Source organism: Solanum stenotomum, chromosome 4 (genome assembly GCF_019186545.1).
Source record: "Solanum stenotomum isolate F172 chromosome 4, ASM1918654v1, whole genome shotgun sequence".
Classification (NCBI taxonomy): Eukaryota; Viridiplantae; Streptophyta; class Magnoliopsida; order Solanales; family Solanaceae; genus Solanum; species Solanum stenotomum.
Window position 1 is genome coordinate 7,166,025 of NC_064285.1, and position 27,445 is coordinate 7,193,469.

At 32.3% G+C, this 27,445-nt stretch overlaps 2 protein-coding genes across 3 annotated transcripts in view; both read right to left on the reverse strand.

Moving 5' to 3' along the window:
* LOC125861830 (uncharacterized protein C119.09c-like) overlaps positions 1-27,445 on the reverse strand; it is a 436,566-nt gene that overhangs the window by 377,053 nt on the left and 32,068 nt on the right. The window lies entirely within an intron of this gene.
* On the reverse strand, positions 7,831-19,572 carry LOC125861807 (1-phosphatidylinositol-3-phosphate 5-kinase FAB1B-like). 2 transcript variants are annotated; one of them, XM_049541675.1, is made up of 12 exons: positions 19,549-19,572; positions 18,380-19,309; positions 15,824-16,549; positions 15,000-15,153; positions 14,572-14,916; positions 13,547-14,368; positions 13,113-13,444; positions 12,648-12,774; positions 12,388-12,564; positions 10,229-11,758; positions 9,259-9,525; positions 7,831-8,537 (listed from the first exon to the last, which is right to left on the reverse strand). In XM_049541675.1, exons 2-12 carry the CDS (start codon positions 18,976-18,978, stop codon positions 8,211-8,213), a joined length of 5,406 nt encoding a protein of 1,801 aa, XP_049397632.1. In that variant the 5' UTR covers positions 18,979-19,309; positions 19,549-19,572; the 3' UTR covers positions 7,831-8,210. The 2 variants fall into 2 exon arrangements, with proteins under 2 accessions (XP_049397632.1, XP_049397633.1); XM_049541676.1 differs by lacking the exon at positions 19,549-19,572 and having other exon boundaries at positions 18,380-18,742; positions 18,859-19,411.

The window sequence follows — 27,445 nt, forward strand, 5'->3', positions numbered from 1 at the left end:
AGTGTATTTCACTTTGGGAGAGTGGACTCATTAAGAATGATCATTATAATTAGGATTGAGAATATTTATATCAGTGGTGATTTTACTTTTAGCTAACATGATTTTGACTATTAAATGTATCTTAACTGATATGGACTCATTAAGAATCGTTTCATTATAATTAAAATAATTTCAGTGTAATTAATATTTTAAGTTATTAGATCCCCTATTTGTAGTATAATTTATTAGGCGAGAGAAGTTCATATTAAAAACAATGGATATTTCTTTTATATATATATATATATATATCGGAAAAAAAGTAAATTTTGTTTAAAATTCCATTTTTGATGGTGATGTCTTTATTTATTAAAATGGACAATAGAGATTTGGTATAATTAGATTTGAAGAAATAATTTATGATTCCAAGAAGATTTTTTTTATTATTTTATTATTATTATTATTATTATTATTATTATTATTATTATTATCATCATCATCATCATCATTATTATTACTCCCTCCGTCCCATTTTATGTGGCAACATTTGACCGGGCACGGAGTTTAAGAAATAAATGAAGACTTTGAAATGTTTACCAAATTGCCCTTTAAAAAGTAGACTTACTTTTCTCTCTCCTCATAAATGTATTGGAGTATTATTTTAACATTAAGTGGGACCAACAAGGGTAAAAAGGGAATTGTACCTTTAAATACTTTCCATATAAGGAAATGTGACATTCTTTTTGGGACCAAAAAGGAAATGTTGCCACATAAAATGGGACGGAGGGAGTATTATTTTTAGCCATCCAGCTCCCTTTGAATTGAAAGTGAGTGATGCTTACCATCCGAGCACCTTCCTCTCGTCACGATTTCAAGAAGTAATATTTGTTTTAAACTTTATTTTTAACTATGATATTTTTTTTATATTTATTAAAATAACCAATCAAAATACAGTAGAATTAGACTAAAGGGTATGCAAGTCTATCAATATTTTTATCGCTCAATATTTATATTAATGTTTTATAATAATATATAAATATATAGACAAATAGATATAGAGTAAAGAAGAGTGGTTATTGAGTTTTAAGAGGTATTTTTATAATTTAACTTTAACGTTAAGAATTTCATATTTTAAAAATAATATAAATATAGATATGAGTTTTTAGTTGGGGTATTATAATATTGTAACATTCAAGTTAAAGGGTGTTTTAAGTTGTTTGTATTATAGTAATTAACATTCAAGTTAGGAAGTTCATACTTTTAAGGTAATACAAATATAGATATAGATAAAACTAAGAATTAATTATGGTTAATGAAATGTTAGTCACGTGTATGAAATACATTACCTAGGATGTTATTGTGAAAACGTTACTATTAATATAAAGATTTGAGTTATTTAATTCAAAGTTCCGGAATATTCTTTGACCAAAGGTAGATAGTTTTTCTTTCTTTCCTTCCTTTTTTATATTGTTTTTTTAAGTGGAAATAAGATCATACAATTAAGCAATTGTTCACTAGCTTGGCCCTCGAGCCACCCTAGCATTGTCTTATCCTTTGTTTGGTAACCAATCTTGAATAAGTTATATTAAGATTAGTAATTATTACCATGATAAGTTATTTCTCCCAAAGGGTAGAATAATAACAACAAGATTACTTATTCCAAAATAAAACAATGAAATCACTATTGGGTTAACAGAAAATCAAAGTTTATCAAAAATTTGGTCTAAAATTTCTCTAAGACACTAGATTTTTTTTATTACATCGGCAATAATCCAACAAAAGAATGATTGAAATGCCCATGAGATCCCTCAAATCCTTTTTCTACTAAATAAGGTGGGAGGAATTTTCGTAAATAAACAACTTTTTAGAATCATTTGAGTTTCCTTCTCTCTTCTTCTGTAATAAAAGTTATGTCAGATTGGACAAAACTTTCCAACGATGTTATTGCTCACATTGCAAATCGTATTAAAGTGATTGAAGATTTTATTGCTTTTGGTGTAGTTTGTACCTCTTGGCGAATTGCCACTACAAAGGACAATTTTGATATGCTTTCTCCCCAAGTTCCTTTGCTTATGCTGCAGGGTGTACAAAGGACAATTTTGATATGCTTTCTCCCCAAGTTCCTTTGCTTATGCTGCAGGGTGTCAATCACGAGGAATATTATCAAAATATTTATTCTCTTTCCAAGAAGAAAGTTTCGCCCATATTTCTCCGGCAAGTTAGAGGGTCAGAATGTGTACCAATTACAGAGGGATGGCTCTGCACCATGGAATGGGATACGGGGAAGATAAATATGTTGCAACCTTTCTCTCACAAAAAAATACACCTTCCCTCTTCCCTCCCAAAACACCTTACTGACTTTCCATGATCGTGCTACTTTCGAAAGTACTCATTGGGGTTGCATAGACATAGTTGTCGTGTTTACCAATGTCAATCCTTTTCTTACGTCAGATTATGTACTCATGGTGCATATCATAATGGAGCTGACTCTTTTTTGGCATTTTGGCTACCTGAAGACCTCGATTGGACTCATATTAATGTTGTTAATCATGTTGTTGTGATTACCTCTCTAGTTTATCACAAGAGCAAATTTTATTCCATGAGTTACAGTGGCAAAGTATGGGCTTATGAAGTTGCAGGGCCTAATGTAAAGACACGCTTGGTTGGTGAGATAGACGAAAATACATTTAATTCGCGTGTAATTGAGTATTACCTAGCTGAGTTATCTGGTGCACTATTACTTTGATTCTAGTCCTCACAAATAATTTTTGATGCCTCAACAACCTAACAAGCCCATATATGAAAATTAGGTTAATAGCAGTAGTAACTCAATATAGAGCATTATAACAAATTTTAACTAATTCATCCACAAAAGAGAAGTGAAATTTCCAGATTCTCTTGCCAGATTCAAAAGTGAGATATCTCTTTTGTTCTTACCCACAAAATAAAAATCTCTAAGAACCAGAGATACTAAGGCAAATAAAAACAAATTAAGATTTTACTAAATAACAAGCAAAAATCTGAGGACCACAATATTATTTCTATTTAAGGCAAAACCAAAGCAAAACTATAAAATGCAAAATCACAAACCCTACATCATGATAACAACAAATCTTTATAAACTAACAACGAATACAGTTAAGTTAAGAACATACATGAACAAATAGATAATACACACATTCAGAAGAAAAAAAGATCAGAAAACTGAGAGCTTAACTTTTAAATAAACTTATTGAGAGTTTACATAGAAAGGATTACAGTGAATTAGAACTATTTAAAGTGAAAAGTTTACAAATAAACTTACGGATTGAGAGCTTACCACAAATGGAGAAGCTTGATTTATGAGAATCTTACTGATTGAGAGCTTACCGTAAATGGAGAAGCTTGATTTGTGAGAATCTTACTGATTGAGAGCTTATCATGAATGGATGAATCTCTCAATTCAAAGGAAATTGGGAGATTTGAGCGAATTTGGGTTAGGATTTCTTTGTATTTTAGGGGATTTTCAATTTCTTTGCATTTGTGAACAGCTTTAATTTCCTAAATGAGAACAATTTTCTTTTTATGTGAACTGTGCTACAACTAATTTAGGGGACTAATTAAATTGTCTTATTTTCAATTAAGGAAAAAGATTGTTTTTATGTAAACAGTCAATTGAACTTAATTAAAAAAAAATTCTTCTAGTTAAGAAAAAGAGTATATTATAGATATTTAATATACTAATGCGTTTTAAATCATTAATGGTGATTCAAATCGTGAATATCTATCTTTCCTTCATACCAAACATACCCTTAAAGGATAAAGTGAAAATATGTTGAAAAAATGGTTTCTTTTACATGATAAGAAGCAGTATATAATATGAATATCTATCTATTAGTTGGTTTATTCTTTTTTTCCTATTAAACATGGGTGGATCAAATATTTCATCCATCTTACCCTGACTCATTTTTGACTCGCATATATCCGACTTGGCAGTCCGTTTGCCATTTCTATTTGAACTCATTGACTTCAAATTCTGGCTCAGTCTAAGTTAGTAACGTTGACAACTAAACGGAATTGTAGTGAAANACTAATTAAAATTTTACTCTATAACAAGCAAAAATCTGAAGACCACAATACTATTTCTATTTAAGGCAAAACCAAAGCAAAATTATAAAATGCAAAATCACTTTAGCAGATGCAAAATCACAAACCCTACATCCATGATAATAACAAATCTCTACAAACTAACAACGGATACATTTAAGTTAAGAACATACATGAACAAATAGATAATACATAGATTCAAAAAAAAAAATAGAAAACTAAGAGCTTAACCTTTAAAAAAACTTATTGAGAGCATACATAAAAAAGATTAGAGTGAATTAGAACTATTTTAAGTGAAAAGTTTACAAATAAACTTACGGATTAAGAGCTTACCATAAATGGAAAAACTTGATTTATGTGAATCTTATTGATTGAGAGCTTATCGTAAATGGAGAAGCTTGATTTGTGAGAATTTTACTGATTGAGAGCTTATCATGAATGGATGAATCTCTCAATTCAGAGGAAATTGAGAGATTTGAGTGATTTTGGGTTAGGGTTTCTTTGTATTTTAGGGGATTTTCAATTTCTTTGCATTTGTGATCAGCTTTAATTTCCTATATGACAACAATTTTCTTTTTATGTGAACTGTGCTACAACTAATTTAGGGGACTAATTCAATTGTCTTATTTTCAATTAAGGAAAAAGATTATTTTTATGTAAACAGTCAACTTAATTAAAAAAAAATATTTTAGTTAAGAAAAAGAGAATATATTATAGATATTCAATATACTAATGCGTTTTAAACCATTAGTGTCGATTCAAACCGTGAATATATATCTTTCCTTCATACCAAACATACCCTTAAAGGATAAAGTGAAAATATGTTGAAAAAATGGTTTCTTTTACATGATAAGAAGCAGTATATAATATGAATATCTATCTATTAGTTGGTTTATTCTTTTTTTCCTATTAAACATGGGTGGATCAAATATTTCATCCATCTTACCCTGACTCATTTTTGACTCGCATATATCCGACTTGGCAGTCCGTTTGCCATTTCTATTTGAACTCATTGACTTCAAATTCTGGCTCAGTCTAAGTTAGTAACGTTGACAACTAAACGGAATTGTAGTGAAATAAGCTTATTTTTGTGGATTTAATTCTTGAGTTATTCCTCATTAATTATCCTTTTGCAAAAGTTAGATTGAATCCTCCCATACTTGGGCCTCCATTTCTCTAATTACACCAGACCCCTCAAATATGTGGACTGATGTTAACAGATTGACATTCTTAATGTTTTAAATATAATATAAAGAAAATATGGAGTGAATAAAGGTGCATTAAGAAGTAATAGAGGGTTAAGTAATGTAGGATCTCAACCCCCAAAAACTAAGAATTTTTGTTGAAACACAAAATATAACTTTGTTTTTGTTTGGAAAAATTACTTTGATTGGTACATTTTAATAAATAATTACTGATTTAGCGATACTTTTTATTTATTGTCATTTAAAACAATATTATGTTAAATCTGCAATATGTATTAAAAGTGAATTATGTATGCAATATATATGTATTATAACTGTTTTTTTTAAATATATTATGCTTATTTGATAAGAAATTGACACATTGAATTATAAGTGTATTAAAATGTGTGATAAATGTATTATCCATCAATAAAACTTGTATTATATGTGAATAATAAATTGTTCTTTGTAATATGTATTAAAATATTATTATAAATGTATTAAAAGTGATCAAGTGAAAAAAAAATGTTATTGCTATAAATGGTAAATATTTTCTTAATATAGTATATTTATGTAAGTTTCCCTTTTTGTTTATACGTATATATTTTTAAAAAGTTTACCTTTTGAGAAAATGGCAAAATGCCCCCTCAATGTATATTTGAAGTCTTAACTATCCATTTTAATGTTATCGGGTTTTATCATCTCTTGTACTGTTTAAAACTGAAATTGTTACCTCTCTAAATGCTTAACTGGCATAGTGAGTGTATTTCACTTTGGGAGAGTGGACTCATTAAGAATGATCATTATAACTAGGATTGAGAATATTTATATCGGTGGTGACTTTACTTTTAGATAACATGATTTTGACTATTAAATGTATCTTAATTGATATGGACTCATTAAGAACCGTTTCATTATAACTAAAATAATTTAAGTCTAATTCAATATTTTAAGTTATTAGATCTCCTATTTTTAATAGAATTTAGTTCATATTGGAAAACAATGGATATTTCTTTTTTGTATATATCTCGGAAAAGAGTAAATTTACACAAGGTAACCAATCTTGAATAAGTTATATTAATATTAGTAATTAGTACCATGGTAAGTTATTTCTCCCAAAGGGTAGAATAATAACAAGAAGATTAATTATTCCAAAATAAAACAATGAAATCACTATTGGGCTAACATAAAATCAAAGTTTATCAAAAATTTGGTCTAAAATTTCTCTAAGACACTAGTTTTTTATGATTACATCGGCAATAATCCAACAAAAGAATGTTTGAAATACCCATCAAATTGCTCAAATCCTTTTTCTACTAAATAAGGTGGAAAGAATTTTCGTAAATAAACAACTTCTTAGAATCATTTGAGTTTCCTTCTCTCTTCTTCTGTAAAAGCTATGGCAGACTGGTCAAAACTTCCCAACGATGTTATTGCTCACATTGCAAATCATATTAAAGTGATTGAAGATTTTATTGCTTTTGGTGCAATTTGTACCTCTTGGCAAATTGCCGCTACAAAGGACAATTTTGATATGCTTTTTCCCCAAGTTCCTTTGCTTATGCTGCAGGGTGTCAATCACGAGGAATATTATCAAAATATTTATTCTCTTTCCAAGAAGAAAGTTTCGCCCTTATTTCTCCCGCAAGTTAGAGGGTCAGAATACTTGTTTCTCAATTTGTCAAAAGTACTCCAATTCACACCTTCAAATTTAAAGTCTCTGAACTAAACATAATCAAAGGTGAATTGAAGGATGAGATGAAAACCTTGGGAAATTCATCAATGTTTGTGGGTTGCAATTGGGCAAGTTGCATTGACTCTTCTAAATTTACCGGAATCAAGCCTAATCACATATATTTTGCTGATAAGTGGTTTAGATGTTCTAGCAATTTTGATATGGGTGCTTATAATTTGGAAGATGGAAAAATTGAATCTTTCTATCCTGGACCGTCACCAACTTCAATTTGTCCGCCAGCTTGGGTTATGCCATCATTGATAAAGTGATTTTATTATAAGAGTTACTATTTGTTTTCAGTTTGGCGAATTATTATTTTTTCAGCTATTTATTCTCCTTTGTAATCTTACATTCGATAAATGAGGCATATGATATGATCTCCATTAAAAAAAAAATAGAAGTTATGCAATGCCATTGTTTTTAATATACAATAAATCAAACAATCAATAAAAAATAATCTCAACATAACTTATCTTCAAACCATACGACCACTAATGTTAGATAATCCTCAAGTGCAAAATATTATAGAATATTTATGATATGAGGATTCACATGGCTGATCCCAACTAACTTGCCAATCAACCGAGCCACCAGGTTTGAGAATAGGGTGGGATTCATGAATCTAGTGGCCGGTGAATCACTAATCAAAGAGCAGATTTTGGAGAAATTCTTCATCGATCTAGTGGCCGGTGAATCACCGATTAAAGAGCGAGCAGCCGCGGGTTTAAGCATTATTGTTGCTCAACAATATTGCTATTCATAAGCATTATTGGAAACTTATGTAGACAAATCAAAAAGGAATATAAAGTGAGCAAACAGATCAAATCCCATTGGGAGGAAAATAAGGAAAAAATAACAGACCAACTTTATTATAAAAGGTCAATGTACAAACTCTTCAATAGCATAAACTTATCCAAGATCATGCATTGACCAAAAATTGTAATTGATCCTTTGTAACTCATGTACAACTTGTGTTCTACACAAGGTGAAAAAAATCATGATTAGAAAAAAAAAGATGTACAAAAGAATTTTCTTTAAGGTATACCTATGTCTATGCAGGAGAAACCTTTCACTAGAACTATAATCCTCCAGCAATGTCTCTAAACAAGTAATCATGTGTTCCCTACCTCTGGAGCTGCAAACTGCATATCAAAGAATTGAAAAAATGGGGAGAAATATATGAACCTAGTATAACCGGGAATCCCAGTTATACGATCAAATATACAGAATCACTCGGTAGATTTTACACTTTGCGTGTTCTCTCCAGACAAATCATTCTGTGACTTGTTGGGAGTAATAGTAAGAGGTGACCAGTGATCCGGAACCATCAGGAAATAGGTGGTCATTGCCTTCCGGAACCTCTTTTTGTATTGCTTAGGTGAAATTACAGTCGGAGGTGTGTTCTTAGGTCCACCAAGGATGCCAGAGGCCTTAACCCATGTCTCCAGGTGCTTGTCCCATGTATACTGCCTCATGAAGTCAATAATCCCAATAACGAGTTCATGATTTTCTTCGTCAACACCAACCAATAGTGAGTAATCCATCACATCAACCGACTGCAAGAAGAACTACTAAATTAGTCCAAACCATAAAAAAGCCTCAGCTAAAAGTATACTCAGACAAGCTAATGGGATTAGGCAACAAATATAATCCTTTGCACAGAGGTTGGGTATTGTTAAAGGCGAATAATAAGAGGTGGATCAAGGAGCTAAATTTGATGGGTTCAACCTTTAGGTAATTACTATTGATTCCATTACACTTTTGAAATTATGGGTTCAAAATTTTAAAAATATTTTTAGAAATTTTAATGATTTTTCACATATTGAACACATTGATGATATGCTACATCCACCTCCTTGAATGGTACGGATTGATCACACTAAACAACCCCCAGGTTCATTTCTGAACCACCAACCAGCTATGTTGTTCGGACTCTCCAAAAATATACGCACTCTTGTTGGATCCTCAAAAAATGCACTACTTTTAGAGTATCCTACATGCACCCGTCGATATTTTTGAAGAGTCCAAGCAACATAGCCAACCAGCTCCTCATGGTTAGAGAGGTGCTTCCCTCTTCATTCCTAGCCCCATGTGTCAAACGGACTCTTTCCAATTGGAAGTGATACAACTATCACATCAGTTAGAAGTGATTCAATCAACTGCAATACATAGTTTTAATGGCCAATAAAAGACATGAAAAGTTTCCATGATCAGACCTCAATAGTCCACTAGGAATTTTAAAATAAGTTCATTATGAACAGAGTGTTGTAAACTTACTGCAAGAAAAGCAGTGTCATTCCAGACTGCTCGTTCCAAAAGTCTCTTGGCTTTGTTTCCAACAAAAATAGGTGAAGTTGGCATAGACTCGATCAAGTTCTGATCCAGTAAGACCTTATTACTTCCACTAGAGTCGGGATTGTAACGAGACCTGGCAGATCCTTTAAGGTCATAAAGCCGCGTTAGGTTCCTCCCAAATAGAAGGTTCTCCATAACTAGCACATCCATTTTAGATTCCTTCCCTCCTTTAAGATGCTTAGATGTCACCTTCACATAAACAACAGACACAATTATGCAAAATGACTAGATACTAATAAATCATAATCATAGTTCATGATATAATGACTTGTGAAAATGCCCAAGCATATGAACTGTGAGGGAGTCGGGGAATAATCAAGAAACTTATTAATTTATACACTAATTGCACATCAAAGTTTGTCTTCATAGTATAGAAGAGAAATATGCAGCCGTTGTTTTGTGCTCAGTTCACTCTCAAGGCCATGGAACCATCATTCGAAAGACTCGAAAGACTTTGCAGACCATAAAGATGATCGTATTCATACAGACCATCACGTTCCTTCTAAAGGCAAAGAGCCAAAAAAGAGGTACCTCAATTATCCGAAGACACCAGTGAAAATGGATTGTGCCTTACCAGACCAATCCTAGTGAAAACTTCAGGTGAAAGTAAAAGTGAATAACAAACCTAAGTGGTAGCTCAAATGTGTCAAGTTAAACCATTAACTATTTATAAATTATGTTAAGATCACCTTCCAAATGTGATACACTCGTCTTTGCTGCTCCATCTTTTTAAAAAACCAACAGATATACTAGATTCACAACAAATGCAGCATTGTGCTGTTGCAGGTATTTTCCCCTAAAACTATATCGATCACTTGGTAACACGAATGACCTTATAAATCATAATCACAAAATTCGAGAAGCTGGAGTGATCAAGAGTGGTTAAAAATACCTGATAGATCCCCAGAATTTTTGCCAGGCAAGTAGGACTCCTTGAGTTTATGGATTCTGAAAGATACTTAAAATATGCTGGAGCAAACTTTATAAAAGATTCCAGCTCTGTCTTAGTCACTTGTTTGATAATGAATCGATCATCCAAGGTTTTAGCAAAGAAAACATTGCTCTTGCCTCCTTGGGCTCCCCACTTCTTACAGCGGCTAAGAGATCTTATGTAATCCATCTCAGATGGGCAACATTTCCTCCTCAAAGCTTCAAAGCGCTTCGCATAATAACAAGTCACAGTATACTTCACTTTCCCAAGTGGTCCATCATCCGAAAAGGAGACTCTGGCATGCATTGTCTTCGTGCATGAGAGTGGATCCAAAACCGAAGAGCTATGACTACTGGACGAAGACAAGAAACTGTCATCTATAGATCCAAGACTTTTGAGGGATTCTGATACTATTTCATCCATAGATTGAAGGGACTGCAGACTTCCAGATTCTTGGGACTGCAGTGGCAGGTTAGAGTCCAAACTAGTATCCTTTGATTTCTCTGGTTCATCGGATATTTGTGCAAGATAATCTGGTGAAACTAGTGCATAAGATATAATACTTGTGGGCTCTTCATCATACACTGGTATAATGGTATCATTAACCCCAACAGGTAGGAGCAATCTGGCTCCACCTTGTGCCTCTGACTCTCTAAATGATGAAATGTAGACAGGGCTGTACTCGCCAAGCGTATCCAACTTCTGAGCACTTGGTAAAAAGTTTTTGTTCAGTGACCAGTAGAAGCTAATAAAAGACATACCTAACCATCCCCCGGCGTCTTCCACACTTTCAGAGCTTTTAGAGGATAATGAAGGAGGAAATCCAGACGCCTTAGTTCCGTTATGTTCCTCCACAGGGTCTTCAACATCTACTTTTTCTGCTAATCTAGTTGTTGAAGAATCTGCTATAGGTGGTTCAGAAGATCTGCAAGTACCATCCTTCAGCACTCCAGGACCGGAAGTAGTTTCACCAGTCCAAGCTGCCTCAAGAGTATCGGACAAACTATCCATGATCACAGACTGCCCATCAGAAAGGGCTCTAGACCCCTCTGTATTGGATTCTGCAGAGTTCGACCCGCAGAAGCTTTCTGTTCCAACGGGAAGACATGCTGGTTTCTCAACTGCACAACTAGAATCAAAGAGAACCTCAGATCCTTGATGAACTGTGTCCACATGATTCATTTGGTTACCACTTACTCCATCATTAGATTTTTCACCAAGTATTGGAGTTACAGAAACAGAATCAGGGACATTCAAACAGTCACTAGGCGTGGAGGGATTATCTGGACCAGTGAACTTATCATTACCAACAAGGGCTTTCTCTTCAGTAACGCAATGATCCTCACATTCTAAGCTGGCCGCATATACGAGACGGTGATCCCACATATAAGATTGGAAAATAAATTGCCTTCGCAACCGATTAATCTCAAAAATATCAATGACAGGCTGCACCTTTTTCGCCTCCTTGGTCAGAATTTTCTGGAGAGATTCCTGCTATTACACAACACCCAGGAAACCCCACAAAAAGAAAATTAGCAATTCTTATACAAAATCATTCGCTTTAAATCCCTAACATAAAGTGAGACAATCAAAAATTCCACGTAATTAGTTTAAATGATGTTAGAATCATGATACACATGAAAGTTAAGTATTAATGCAAGAGGTTAATAATGATAGCAAGCAAGTGAAGTTTTGATGCATCAAAGAAGATGTCAATATAATCTGCAACATGGGCAGCAAAGGAAAATTCCACCATTTTTCTGACTTCCAAGCACAAGGTGATAAAAGAAGAAATACTGAATCATAACCAGACCCGTTTGCACATCGCTTACGGGGTAACTGGAGGAAAAAAGAACAACCAGAGACTCATGCTTCATAATAACTGCTACAAACACCCAACAGCACATACAAACATAGGCGTGGAGAGAAGGAGAGGAAGTGCTTAGTAATCTATGCAGAACCATGATATGCTAAACAGAATATTGAATTCGGGTAAGGTTTTCAGCTTCTACTTAATCAACCACTTTATCAGTATCCTTTCGATTTTGTAATTAGGACACATATCTCTCAGACTATGCATAATCTAGAGACAATTTAATATTTAGAAGTGAAGACTTTACTTCAAATTCTTCCTTCTCCTTCCGCAGCATTCCTTCCAAAACAGCAATTTGACCTCTTGCTTCAGGTGCTTCAGATGCTTCAGCGCTGCTGTTAACTTGACCACCAGATTTTTTCTCCACTAGAAGACGAATTGCATTCAGAACCTCAGAAAACAAACGTTCAGCTCGGACAATGACCTGCTCAAATTATGCCATGAAAAAAACGTACACAGAGTGAGATCAAATACCACTTTATACCATTCAAAAATCTGTCTTCGCACCTCATTCACTTCTTGTTGTATCCAGTCCTGATTTTTCTCATAGTTGAAATCCAGCTTTGCAGGAGGAAGGCACACTGAGTGAACATCAATTGACGCATAGCGGAAGCATGCAACCATTTTTCCGAAACTGCACAAGTCACAAATTTATTAACATTGAAAAAGACACTGAAAGTACCAGGGGAATCATAGTTTTAAACTCAGACCCATAGAACTTTTATGCAGATTATTTTCATACTTTGGCAAAATAAATTACAAGCTAGCACTACGCAACCAACATGCAAAGAAGGAAGCAATATAATCAATCAAAAAATCCAAGGGAGAGAAGTACTGTTAATTGAGGAGAACATTAAACCAGCTAATCATGCCAACAGATTTGAAAATTAAGCATGACAAGCAAAAAGAACAAACATTTGAAATGCTCTTAGATTTATGACATTGCAGGCAACAAACCAAATAAGAGCATACCCATAAAACCGAAGACAATCTCTGTGTAACGAATGCCCACAACTAGCCACTCTGCTTGCAGCTGCATGGTTTGAGAAACTAAGTTCTAGGAACTTCCCAAAGGATAAACCCCAAGCAGCATCAGACATCACTACTCTTTGAGTAGCTAGAGGAAATCCCTTAACCCGTGGACATCTCAGGCATCTATGCCACATCCATATTTTTCCTTCCCTTTCACCGGGCAAAAGAAACTCTGGCAGCTTCTTAACAGAAATAGTTAAAGTGCCTTGACGATGAGTATAACACTGAACATGTGCTTCTGAAGGCATGTCACATAAACTACATCTATAACTCTGCAGAAGAAAAGGAAAAACAAAGATAAAAGATCTTTTCGGTCTCTTAATTATATTCTTAATGTTTCTGGAAAACATGGAAAGGAAAGGGGAGAGCTTTACTTGATCAAACAAATTGTCTCGTAGAAATCGACCCAATGGCTTATCACAGTTCCCATAATATTTTATCCGAAAGAGATGAGACCTTTCACAGACAGTACCCTTCCAAACACATCGGGATGATAAGGAAACTAAAATGCTTTGATGGTCAGATGGGGACGGAGGGAACTCTTCCTTTGAAGAGTCTGGTTCATCATAAACATTTTGTCCGTCTAGTTGCAAAACCATTGGATTTGAGCCACTTTGGTTCACATCAACCCTGCAATATTGGACATTCTTTGACAAACAACCTTGTTCAACTTTATCTGAAGGCGCAAAACTGGTAGACAAGAAATGGTATCCTTGGGCATCTTGGATATTGTTGGCTACTGAAGGCTTTGAGAAGGAAGACTCTATCATATGCATAATACCTCTGTCCACAGATGTACCAGTTAGCAAGGGCCCAAGGAAGGAAGTCTCAGTGTTTGCAGCAGTAGGGAACTCTGTCATACCCATTTTCTGAGCACAAAGGTTTGCAGTCTTGACCAGGTCTGTTGTGGGAATGCTATTTGATCTCTGTGGTGCACCACCACATAGTGCTGATTGAGTTTTCTCAGTGTAAGGAATGGTAAAACCAGGTACTATTGAGATTGACCTGCCAATAGTTGATGATTTATCTGGAAGTGCTACAGTTATTGGAGAATTCAGAGGAAGTTCAGGTAGAGATGCTCCCTCATCAGCAAGAAAAGATGTTTCCAGAGCCAAATGATAAGCTGCAAAAATTGAATATCGAATGACATGCTTTACTTGCTTCAACTCATCCCCGTTTGCACCACGGAGTAATACCTGAGACAACAAATATCACGAGAGCCCAAAAAATATTTAGAAGTCTATATGACTAATTTGCAATATGTACACATATGATGTCGTAAGAGTAACTTGGCCATGAAAAAAGACGGAAACCACCAATTTGCAGGTTGTCAAGTGTCTATTTAGAAGCAAGACAATAATTATCTTACTGTAGTTGTAGTAATTGATGATAGACTTACAGTGCATCCCAGTGGCTTTGGACAGCCTTCAAAGTGCATTAGAGTCTTCGCCAGCTTCTTTCCACTCTGTCCAGCTGTACCATGCTCTTCAAAAAACTTCTCAACATGGAACACGTCACAGCATCCCAATTTTTTAGATGAGAAATGATCTATTGAAGGTACTATCTGACTACCCGTGCAACGGGCTATACGCTCCAAAAGTGTCCTCTTGATATTTAAGACAAGTGATATGTCCTTTGCCAGGAGGTACTCTTGTGCATAGCGAGATACAGATTTTTCCACCAGAAGAACATCTGGTTGGTGTACATCAATTTTGGCAACAGCCATCTTGAGATGATCCATTTCCTGAATAGCAATACACATCTATAAACACAAGATTCAAACACTATCGGTTTCAAATATAGGAAGACAAGGTTATTCATCAAAACCTGCTGCAACAAAGTATCAAAACTTGATAAGTGGTTAGAGACACGCTGGTATTCAAGAGCCCCTCCAAGGATTAATATGCGAGGCTTCTCTATTTTGGATGTCATTCGTCGATGAGCTACATTTTTCTTGCAGACAACTCCTTTCACCACCACACTATTTAAGGAGAAAAAGTTTCATATGAGAGGATACTATATTGGATGTGCGCAAGAACACAACAAATATGCTATAACATAAAGAGGTATAAAAGGTAGTGGATACAGAAGAAGAAGAAGAATATGATTTCTATTCTTGACCAAGAACACAATCACGAGCAAAAGAAAGCTGCCATATGTATGTCATAAGTTGTTACCTTGCACAACTATATTTAGTTTACAGATCATTGGGGGGAAAGCACTATGTCAATAATATTGTCATTGCTTCGTACTTAGCAAAAAAGCCCTTTGACCAAAATACTTCATAAGGCAAGAAATACAGGTTCTGGAGAACAAGCCAAGTATTGAATAGAATTATATAAGTGAGAGATTCAAGTATTTCAAAGTTCTTCAGAAATCACAGAAAACAAAAGTATTGTGTGTGTATCGAATATAATTGTATTAAAAAGAGACTCTAGTATTTCTAGTTTCCTTCAGAAATCAACACAAACTAAAGTACTGTGTGTGTGTGTTTGAGAGAGAGAGAGAGAACATGAAACCTCAACAAAGCTCCTGTTTTCCTATTTCAAAATTTTATGTAGCTGCTTATCCTAACTAGTAACATATGTGGCAAGGATCCAACACACAAGCTGAACAGGATTGTGGACAAAAATGGGGGGAAAATTGCTTACCTGTCACCACGACGTCCAGATGCTATACATTTCACCTTTACGTATCCCCCAGGGTCCATCCCTCCGCTCTTGCTAGTGTTTGGTTTCAAAAGTGTAGCAGCTTCCCATGATAGGGATGTAATAATCTCCAGCCAACTCTCTTTTTCATCTTCCTCATCGACAAGGCCTTGAGCCTGCATAATCTGGGATACTAAAGCCCTGAAGTGGCCATCAACCACATTTTTCACAACCTTTTTCTGCTCCTCATTTGACCTATCCCTACTTCTATATTCACCACTTCCATAACTGCTTGATGACCGTAAACCTCCCCACTCTCCTGAAGCATCCCCATCGTCATCATCATCATTCATAAGTGATTCCTTTTCATCTTCTTCATCTTCTGGCTCAGGTGGAAGCCACAGAAGTCCATTGTTCTCAAAATCCACAGGTTCCACATTAATCTCTTCTGGAACATTTAGGGATGGAGGAACTTCACATTCATCAGAAATGTCCTGTTTTACAATCTGTTGGACTTCTTCAGAAGCCTGGGAATCAAAGCTATTGTGTAAGGAAGAGCTGCTCACACTTTTTTCATCAATAGCTTCTCCATCAGGGTGCTCTTTATGTGATCCATAGTCCTTTTTTATCTCATCATACTGAATGTGACTGTAGTAGTCATTAACCTGGGGAAAATGGCCCTGGGAATCTAACTGGTAAACACCATATTCATCTTCTTCATCATCACTCCTGCTTCCACAATGTAGCAACAAACAATTAACTGATACTGAAACATGTTCTTGGACACAAGTAGTAGGAACAGCATGTAACTACAAATGTAACGCAACTCACAAAGTAATTGGTTCGCTCAGGATAACTGTTCATACACAATCAACGTGCTTTAAATAAATCTTACAGCAGCTGATACATATTCCTCTCAGACGTAATACTGTTCAAGATGTATGAAGACTTCCCTTTTTTGGTGTAAAGAGGAGGGTATAGAGGATGCTGGACAGATTTTTAGATTTTATAGGCTCTTTATAACTTAGCAGTAGTAAGCCTTGGTTGTTTATTTTGGTTTCTTCAATGTAAATCTTTTGGGGGTTGCCAGCATGCCCTTAAAGCTGAGGACTACAATTTTACCTTTGTCAAAAATATATGTATATATATATATATATATATATATATGCTCACCACATTATTATCAAGCTCCTAGTTATACAAACATATGTCAAGCAGCATGAATCTATCTATGTACGTAATAGAAGAGCCAGTCCAACAAGGAAAAGGTGCCAAAAATACTGCATGTTGTTCAAAAATGGGTAAACTAGTATAAGAGGAGAAATCATGTGATCTGCAATCAAAGATGTTCTTTCTGACTTGGTTCAGCATCACAAATCATGTCAACTCACTCATAACACCACCACCACCCACAATCTTGCAACCCCGTTTATTTGGGGAAAGGTGGAATTGGCTAGTATTGAGTTGTGTGCCCATTTCATCTAAAAGCTTAAGATGTTGACATAGCATAATTTTATTTACTAAAATTATGTCTTCAACACACCCCCTCACATGCGAGCCAATTCCTTTTCATGAGCTAAGCACATGGAAATTCTTTTTAATATTGGGTGGCAGTGAGACTCGAACCTATGAATTTTTTTCCCTGAAAACATGATAAAAATTTTAAAAATGGACCTAGTCCCTCATTGGTTGTGTGAGGGTCCTTGGCGGCTCCACCCATTGCCTTAAAGGTTTTGGTTAGATGCTCAGATTCACATAGTATCAGAGCCAAACTTTGGTGAGCCTGTTTGCACTATCACTTTCTCTCGTCCTGTTTTATCGCTTGGAGCAATCCAGGATAAAGCCTTCTCTATGAGGTCTAAGGAAACACTGATGATGTAGCATACAGTATACACAGACGCAGATTTAACCAGATCACCCTCTAACAGATGGTCCACATCGATATATCATGGAGAGAAAGATAAGAATGATTGACTGAAGAAGAGGAGCAGAGAAAGAAGTTAAATTCCAAAGAAGAGAAAGAAATTAAATTTTAGAGAAGAGAAAAGGTTAAAGTCAATCAAATCCCAAACAATGTACCTTCACTCGGAAGGCACAGCCATGTAAAAGGGTGTGTCTCCAACGTCGGTTTGTGGATCACAACTCACACACTAATTCTGTCAGGTGCTATTTTGTTCGTGAAAACTTGAAGTCGTGAAAAAAATTAAGAAAGATGTGGTTGTAACATCTGGTGCAGACCCTGAGTACCGAGCTACATCCTTAGAGACACATGAATTTATTTAGTCGATTTCACACAAGTCCCTAAGAGGATTCAAACATGCAATCAAGCATACTATTTAAGATACTATTGAAACTAGAGTCACAAGTTCTTCTTCACTACTTAGTAAGAGATGTCCATAGTGTTTAAGGCAATCTACCCATTCACATTTGAAAACAAAGAAACTCATACATATATGCTACTTTACAAGCAAAAATCAATGACAAAATAATATCATGTTTGATTTCTTTTTCATTAACTGGTTGAAATTGAACTGATAAAATAGAAGATGTCGGATGAACCTTGTTGCGCAAAATGCATATTGGTTTAGAGAAGGGTCCAAAACTCCTGCATGAGCAAATTCAAAGCTCCCTCTAACTGATGAAAAATTCTGCCTGTCTAGAGAAGATTCCGTTACAGATGATTTGCACGGACTAAGTACACAAGAAGGTGGCACCGAAACAAAGGTAATATTACTGCTGTCCGCGGTTCCACTAGACTTGAAGCTGGTAAAACTAGTCGTTGCAGAAGGCGAAGAACTGATATGCAAGTTAGCAACCCGTGTTCCATTACTAACACTACAAACTAAACCTTGATCCCATTGCTTATAACAGTAATTACATACCCTGATCTTTTCCCACTCCTCTCGTAGTGGCCTTGGATCACTATATATTGCAGGAATCCAATTAGACGTACACTTTGCACAAAAAACTCTTCCACAAAGACGACAATGATGCCTACGGTTAAACAATGTAAATTGTGAATCACAATCATAACATACCCTACATATATGATCGGGCATCCAAAAATCCCTCGATACATTTTCAGGTTCAGACCTCCAAGGGATCCATGATTTCAGTAACTTCAACAGATCAGAGAATGTCCTATTAGTAGCATCCATCAAATAAAATAGAGGCTTTTGCCTCTCATTGCTCTAAAAACCTCATTCACTAAACAAAACTCATAATTCAATCAACAAACTAAAGCCCCAAATCAACAAACTCTTTCACTAATACACTAAAATTGATGCTTTCACCAAATCCATACATTCCAACCAACTGGGCATAAAAATAGGATTCCTTTACACTCTCCTCTGAATCAAAAAACCCAATTTTTGATATCAAAACAGAAAAATAGAAACACCCAACAGCAAAAGATTGAAACTTTAACCTTTAATAATAAAGGGAACAAGTTTTCTTGCTTCTCCACAATCGAAATACATAAATATAACCCTGAAAAATGAAAAAATAAAGAAATCAAACAACATATCTGATTAAGATGAATTGAATTCGATATATCATAACCCTTATATAAAGATCAATCATTTTCGACAAAAATATACAAAGTGATTCGAAACATCAAACTTTTTTTTTTTGAATATATAAATATGAATGTAACCTTTTTTGCAGAATCAAATTTTATGGGGTCAAATTATAGAACCAATTATAAATTGACACGAAGATAAATAGACCTCCTTCTGCGGAAGAGGGGGCTCCCTATGTTAATTCAAACATGCAACTTTGCTGCTGTTTTTCAGATTTTGTCACTCAAAATTATTATTTTTGTTTTGAGTTGCTTTGTACAAATGCATTTAAAATATTATATTTTGTGAGTTTTTATACATTATAATATTTAACCAACTCAACACCTTTTACACATTTTTTGGATGGCTGTTACCTATTTTAATGTATCGTATTATTATATCGTTAATTGTTAATTCAAAAGATTATTTTTAATTTGATTGTTATATAAATTTTGTTGTATCATATCTATATATTGTTATGACAGCTATACACGCGGTTACACTTTTTTTGGATAGTTGTTACCTATTTTTTGTTATTATTTTATATTGTTAGTTTAAAAAATCATGTTTAATTGGGTTGTTACATAAATTTTAGTGTATTGTACCGTTTAAATCTATCATTAGAATGATGAAAAGTCTTAGTTTGTGTAACGATTGATTTGATGTGATCATATTGTTACCTTGATTTTTTCTTCTTGTTTTATCTTTATCTATTGTTTAATAATTCTATTTTATTCTCTATTATAAATTTTTGTAGTAGTTTTATCTTGTATCCTACTTTTTTTGTATGTATATCCTTTGAAGTTGTTGATATGTGACATTACGTAACAATAGAAAATAATATTATTTATCTAAATATTATATTTATTAAAATAATACAGAACTTTCTTCGATGGCAAGTTTTCTCTCGGTGAGGTTAACTGACATGCGTCGTCCATGGGGAAGAGAACTTGATCGAATTCCATCCCTGAAAGCTCAAATGACACCAGAAACAGTGATGCACAGAGGCGGACTCACCCCTCTAGGTGGGGTGCGCGTGCATTTGGTAATTTAAAAAAAAATCATATATATATATTTATTTTGAAAAACTAACAGAAATTAGAATATAATTAATAGTGCATCCATTAAAAGCATAAAAGTATCATTACATTGTTGGTACAAACTAAAAGATCCACCCGCAAGATATAGTACAATAAATTTATACATCCATAAAAAAAAAAAAAGATTGTGCAGACTATGAAGATTAATATTATTGCTTCTTGGCTAATAAAAAATCCCTCAAAACAAATGAGACTAAAAAAAATGCAGGATATATGTGCAAACACAATGAGTATACAATTATATATTAATTAAATTTTCTCCTAATTAGATAATAAATGATGTATAGAATGAGGAAGTAGATTTTTATTTTTTTTAATCAATTTTGAGCTCAGGGCTCATTTTATTGCATAAGAAAGACAAGAAACAGAAAAACGCAAATAAACAGGCTAATAGACCAAAAAAAAAAAAAACTTTGTCCACCTAGCCCAAAAGAAACTAAATCTCTTTCTATATAAAAAGTAATTGATCAAATTCGCAACTAAATCCGATACTAGTGGAATAGGAGGAGTAATAAGAGATAAATATGGTAATTGGGTGGTAGGGTTCATGGGGAACATATATGAAGCAACAAATATTGTTTCTGAACTATTAGCGCTGCAAAAAGGTTTAACTATTGCACTAACCTACAGCTTAACGCCATTTGAAATTAATGTAGACGGTCAGGATATCCTTCACTGTCTAGCAAATGATCATTCATCCTACTCTAATATTTTGGCTGATTGCAGGGAACTTCTACTTAAACTTGCAACCTGCCGATGCAGCATAAATATAGGGAAGAAAATCAAGTGGCAGATACCTTGGCTAAGGAGGGGTCTAGATTGAAGGAAGCTATCTCACTCGTACTTTGGATAGCTCCTTCGTTGATTGTTTCTAGTAGAATTGAAGCAAACAAAGTAGGAACTCTTTATGTTAGGCTAAAAAAGTCGTCCTTTACTATAGAAGGTATTAATGTGTATAATGTAATCCCAATCCCTTTCCCGAACGTTACTAGCCATACTTGGCCATTTACTTGTACTGATGCATATTAAATTATAATAAATCATCTTGTTTTAAAAAAAAAATAGGAGAGAACCAGGGTTGTTAAAGCTCAATTCTCATTTTTTTTAACAAAGTTTACTTCGTGAATAAAATGTTTGAGATTATTTGCCAAAAAAAAAAGTAAATCTCTTCATATGTTTATTCCTAGTTTTACTATCTCTTGAATTTTTAATCAACTATAAATTGTTATTTAAAAATATTTTCTAAATTAGTTGGTTAAAAAAGATAAACTCTCGAAAAGCATTTTTTAAGAATATTTAAAGTGTAATTTCATATATGACATATATTATAGTACTATTTTCAGGCTATAGCAGTAGATTTAAACTTTCAAGCTAGAACATTAAAAAATTCAGGTTATAACAAATTCATAAATAAAAGAAATGTTTTTATTAATTTGAAAAAAGTTTTTTTTAAAAAAAGATAAACGAAATTTAAAAAAAAAAAACGGAATTATAGATAATAAAGTAAAAAACTGAAAGTGTGGCTTGTAATTTAATTTGAAATTTATTGTAGATAATTAATGATTAGCATGAAATAAGGGATTCAAACAAATTAACAATATTTTTTATCCGTAATTCACTCAAAATTAGTTAGGATAAACTAAAAAATTAGATCATATCATTTTTTTTTGAAGATAATTAATAAATAGCACGAATTAAGGGATTTAAACTAATTAAGATTATTTAGTATCCTTAATTCACTCAAATCAGTTAAAATCAAATAAAATTCAAATTTTATCTTCTTCTTTTTTCAACGTTTCTCTCTCTTCAATTTGCAACAAAAAAAAATCAACATTTCTCTCTTCAATTTTCAACAAAAAAAAATCCCACATTCGAGTAATTGAAGTTTTTTTCATCTTTGAAAATTCTTGATTTTGTTGTGATGGACAACTACGTATCAGTTTTAATCAAACATGGTGAAAGATGGGATCCTTCGGGTTAGTATTTATTATTGTTTAACGTTTGTTTTAGAATGATAGTGAAATGAAACAAGAATGATCAAACTGTCGATTAATTGAAGGTGGAGTCATATTTTGTTAACTGTTGATATCATATTATGTTTACTGTTGTGAAATGTAAAAAAATTAGTGTTTTTTTTGTTTATTTGTTTATTTTGTATACGGTTGTTGTTTTGTGAAATTATAAATTTAATGTGATTTTATGAATAAATTTGATAGAATAAATTAAATGAAATTTGTATGAAAGTGTGCTAATTATTCTGTAAAAATAATTTAATTATAATGTTGATGAATTTATGAAAATTTATTTTATTTGATAATGAATTTGATAGTATAAGTCGAATGAATTATGTATGAAAAGTGTGTTAAGAAATATGTAAAAAAAATTGGAATTCTTGACGAAGTGTATTACAAGTGTTTTAAATTGGTATTAAATGTGAAATTGTTGAGTTTATATTAGTTTTGTTATTTCTGTATAAAGTTGGATGACAGTAATTAATTATTTGGGACGAGAAATGTATATAGTTTGAATGAATAATCGTTTGGTATGAAATGTATATTAAATGAGTATGAAAATGTATAAATTTGGTATGAATGATGATTGTTGTATGAAATGTGTATTAAGTGAGTATTAAATGTGAAATATTATGTTTTGTATGAAATTTGTTTTGTAATGTACTGTCTGAATGATATTTGTATGAAAAAATAATGACGAGTGTGTATAATTTTGTTGTTATTATAATGATTTTTATGGATGAAATTTGTATTGTCTTTGGAATGAAAAGTTAATATTATTTAACATATTTCTAATTGATTTGTATAATGTTAGACTAATTGTTATTTTTTTTAATGAAACGGAGAATTATGTTGATTTTCAAATGAAATGAATTATATATGAAAGAGGGTTGCTGATGTGAAATTCAAAAGGTCCAAAGTTACTTGCAGTAGATGTTGTCAAGTTGGCCACAACATGAAGCATGTTTAAATTATCCTGTGCAAAATTAATGACTGTTTATTTGTTTAGACTATATATAATTTTTATTTTATTTTGTCGTTTAGATTAATGTTTTGTTTTGATATGAAACATAATTGGTTTGAAGTGCATTATAAACTTAGTGTTTAATATACCGTTCATTCTTTATACACTGTTCATTCATTAATCATACAGATTGCACACTGTTAAAAATAAAATTTATTCCAGCTTAATACATAAGATAGTGTAACTATTAGTGATAATTATAAAAGGTAATTATGGTATCCTGAGTATTTAATTTAATGTAAGTTTACATGAATATTAATTTGGTTTTCAACTGGTGTCCTACTATAAATAAATTTAAAACAAATTGCAGTTAGTGTTTCATTCCCACACTAACTTCAGTTAGTGTTATACACATATTAATCAAAATTTCATACATGTATAAAAATTGATAAATTCATATAATCACACAATTTATACCATTTGTATATCAATATTATATCACAATTCATACAATATCCAACAATAAAATATTAAACTCATAGGCATACACGTATTAATCAGATTTCATACACGTTTCATCCAAAAACATGTTTAGAATATCAAGTAAGCATTCGTGATTTTTTTTTAGAAAAAAACAGTAGTTTGACAAATCATACCATTTTCGTACTAATTTAATAATTTATACCATAAACACAGTTAATAGACAATCACACCAATGTTAAAACGCAATTCATACCATTTGTATACCATTATTAAATCACAATTCATAAATTTTTTAAAATCAAAACATTTAAGTGTAGTCATACACATATTAATTAGATTTCATACAGATTTCATCTAATAAATGTACAGTTTGAAAACACACTAATATTTTCAAAATAGTATCTTGAAATTGTAATAGGCAATCAATAATTCATATGTAAACGGTATCTGCCTGAAAGAAAACATATGATATTATATGTCATCAAATACTTAAACACAAAAAAATTGTCCAAAAGTAAAAAAAAAATAACTTTTTGGTGTTCTTCTTGTTGATGGTTTTGAAGATGCTACAACTTCTACATTTGTTTTTTTTTTCTTTTTTTCTTTTTGATTTCAGTAACAAAATCAAAATCGGAATCAGAAAGAGTTTCAACAATTTTCTCTTTCCTTTTCTTCCCCTTTTGAATTGCAGGGGTGACCTTTTTTTTTCCATTTTTTCTCTCTTTGTCGCTCCTTCAACTTAGATGAACCATTCGTCACCAGATTTTGAATATTCGCCAGATTTTCTACAATTTTAGGCGGGGGAGGGGGCGATTTGAGTTAATATATTAAAATTTAAAACATGAACATCATCATTAGATGTTCCTTCACCCAATCTGAGACTCTTTTGAGGCGTTTCAATGGGTTTCTTAGACATAATTTTGTTGGAAAAAAAATTGGATGAAAAATTGAATGTTGGTGTAGTTGGCTGGTGAGAAAAATGGGAGAGAAGAAGGTGAGAGTGGAGTGATAGCGTGTATAGTTGGATATGTGTGGGGGAAGGGTGGTGGGATTGACTAATGGGAGGTTATGAGTATAACATTAAATAAGGAAGTGTAATCAATGTAAAATCCCTATAATTGTGTAAGAGATAATTATGAGGTATTCTTTATTTAAGTAATTTAATAATAATATAAAATTATAAAAAATTACTTATTTAATAAAGTAAAATTTAATTAATTAGTGATATGTTATAACCCGTAATTAAACTGTTATAAGCAAGAATTTTTTAAAAGTAGATTTAAAACTTGTAATATTGAATCTTAAATATGTATATGGGGTGATTTTTCCATATTTAAATATTAAAATTTCGTCAAACATGCCAACTTTTTCATTCCAAACTAATAGCATAGAGCTGTCAATATGGGCTGGCCCACCCCATCCTGCCCATACAGGTTTTGAAATTTTACGGGCCAGGCCAAGCTAGCCCATTTTTGGAGTGGGCCAGAAAATGATCGGCCCCGCCCACAAGTACGTGGGCTACGGGCTTAGCCGGGCCAACCCTCTTTTCTTAAAAGTATTTTTTTAAATTAAATTATAATTTAAAAATATTATCATAAATATCGACAAGACAATATTACATGGTGTTAGTGTTACTACTTGTTAATCAAATCCGCAAATAAAATTATTTTTATAATATTTATTTAGTTCGATTTCAAGAAAAAGAATAAATTGTTGAATAGAAATATTAACTTAATTGTTTTCCAATGATCATAATAAAACACAAAAACTATATTCCATAGGCTACGACCTATGTAGTGATTCCCTAGAAATTTTAGGAAATTTTTACTTTATGTAGTACATATTTTATAAACATAATTTGTATTTAAATTGTAATATTTCAAACACTAAACAGATTTTGAGTTTACACTCAAGTTATTTTTAATACTCTATTTTATTTTTATTTTTTAATTAGTTTTTATTTGGCCCACGGGCCGGCCCTATCTATATTTCTCAAACCCCACAAATCGGCAGGCTTATTCAAGCCGGGCTAAAAAGCTCTTTTCTTAAAGGGAAAATTAGCAATTAAGTCATAATATCTAACATAATTAGTTAAAATAACAACACTTTAAAATATTTATTTAAAATGGCAGAATGACAATATTTTTATAAAATAATATGTATTCAGATTTTAGTATTTAAAATTAATTTTATTTATGGAAAGAGTCCTATATTGGATCAAATTATATATTAATAACCCTTTAAAGAAAAAAAATTAAACCAATACACATTAACCTTTTTTCAACTCCATTCATGTTTCTTTCCCATTTTTCACGTTTCTTCCCCACCTTTCATGTTTCAATTTTATTTTTCTTCAAGGTGCTAAATTGTTGTTCATCAAGAAATCTTTTTTATTGTTAAATGAAATCTATTTATTAATTCAAGTAGATTTCTCGATTGGCAAGGTAATTTCCATTATCCATTTTGATTTACTTTGATTTGATGTTTAAATCACCGATTCTATATATTATGGATTTTCAGTCGAATTTTTTAATTTTTATGTGATTTTGTTTAGTTATTCATCAAATAGTTATGATTTTCAATTTTTTTGTGATTTTCTTTTAATTTTTCAGATTTTGGAGAATCTAGAAATTCATATGTATGTTTATTTTGTTTGATATTTAATACATTCTAATTTTTGATAATTTTGAAATTCAAATTATCAAAAATTTTGTTTTTATATTTGAGATTTAGTAGATTGTAGTAACTACATTAGCACACATACATCATACATTGTTTGATTTTTTTATACATTCATATTTAATAATTTCGAATTTTGCTTATAGGGTTACTAATGCACAAGTGAATACGGATTCAGATTTAATTTTGATGGAAAATAATCGGAAAAAAGAACATAGTAGATGAAGAAGAAGAAGAAAGACAAAGTCAAATAAGAAGGATACAAAATTGTATTCATACCACAATTGTATTCATATTAATTTTTGTTTGTCAATTGTTTTTCTTTTACTCATCATTTGTATTTTATTTTAAAATATTGTATTTCTATTTTAGTTTGTAGTAATTTAAATAGGTATATAATGTATTCGTCACAATTCTATATATTATGATTGAATACATAATTTATAGAATTGTGACGAATACATTATAAGAAGGGAAATGGAAACTTATTGGTATTCATTTTTTCGTTTGAAATACAAAATCATATTGAAATACAACCTGATATTTGAAATACAAACTTAGTAAGACATATTTTGTATTTTATTTGGCTAAAGCAATATCATTTTATGAATACATAATATATAAAATTGTGCGACGAATACATCACAAGAAGGGGAATACAAAATTATTGGTATTCATTCTGCGTTTGATATACAAAATGATATTGAAATACAACCTGATATTTCAAATAAAAACTATGCTAGAAAATACTTTTTGCAAATTTAAAGTGAAATAATAATATAACAAAATTGGATATTGAAATATAAATACAATTTATTGTGAATAAA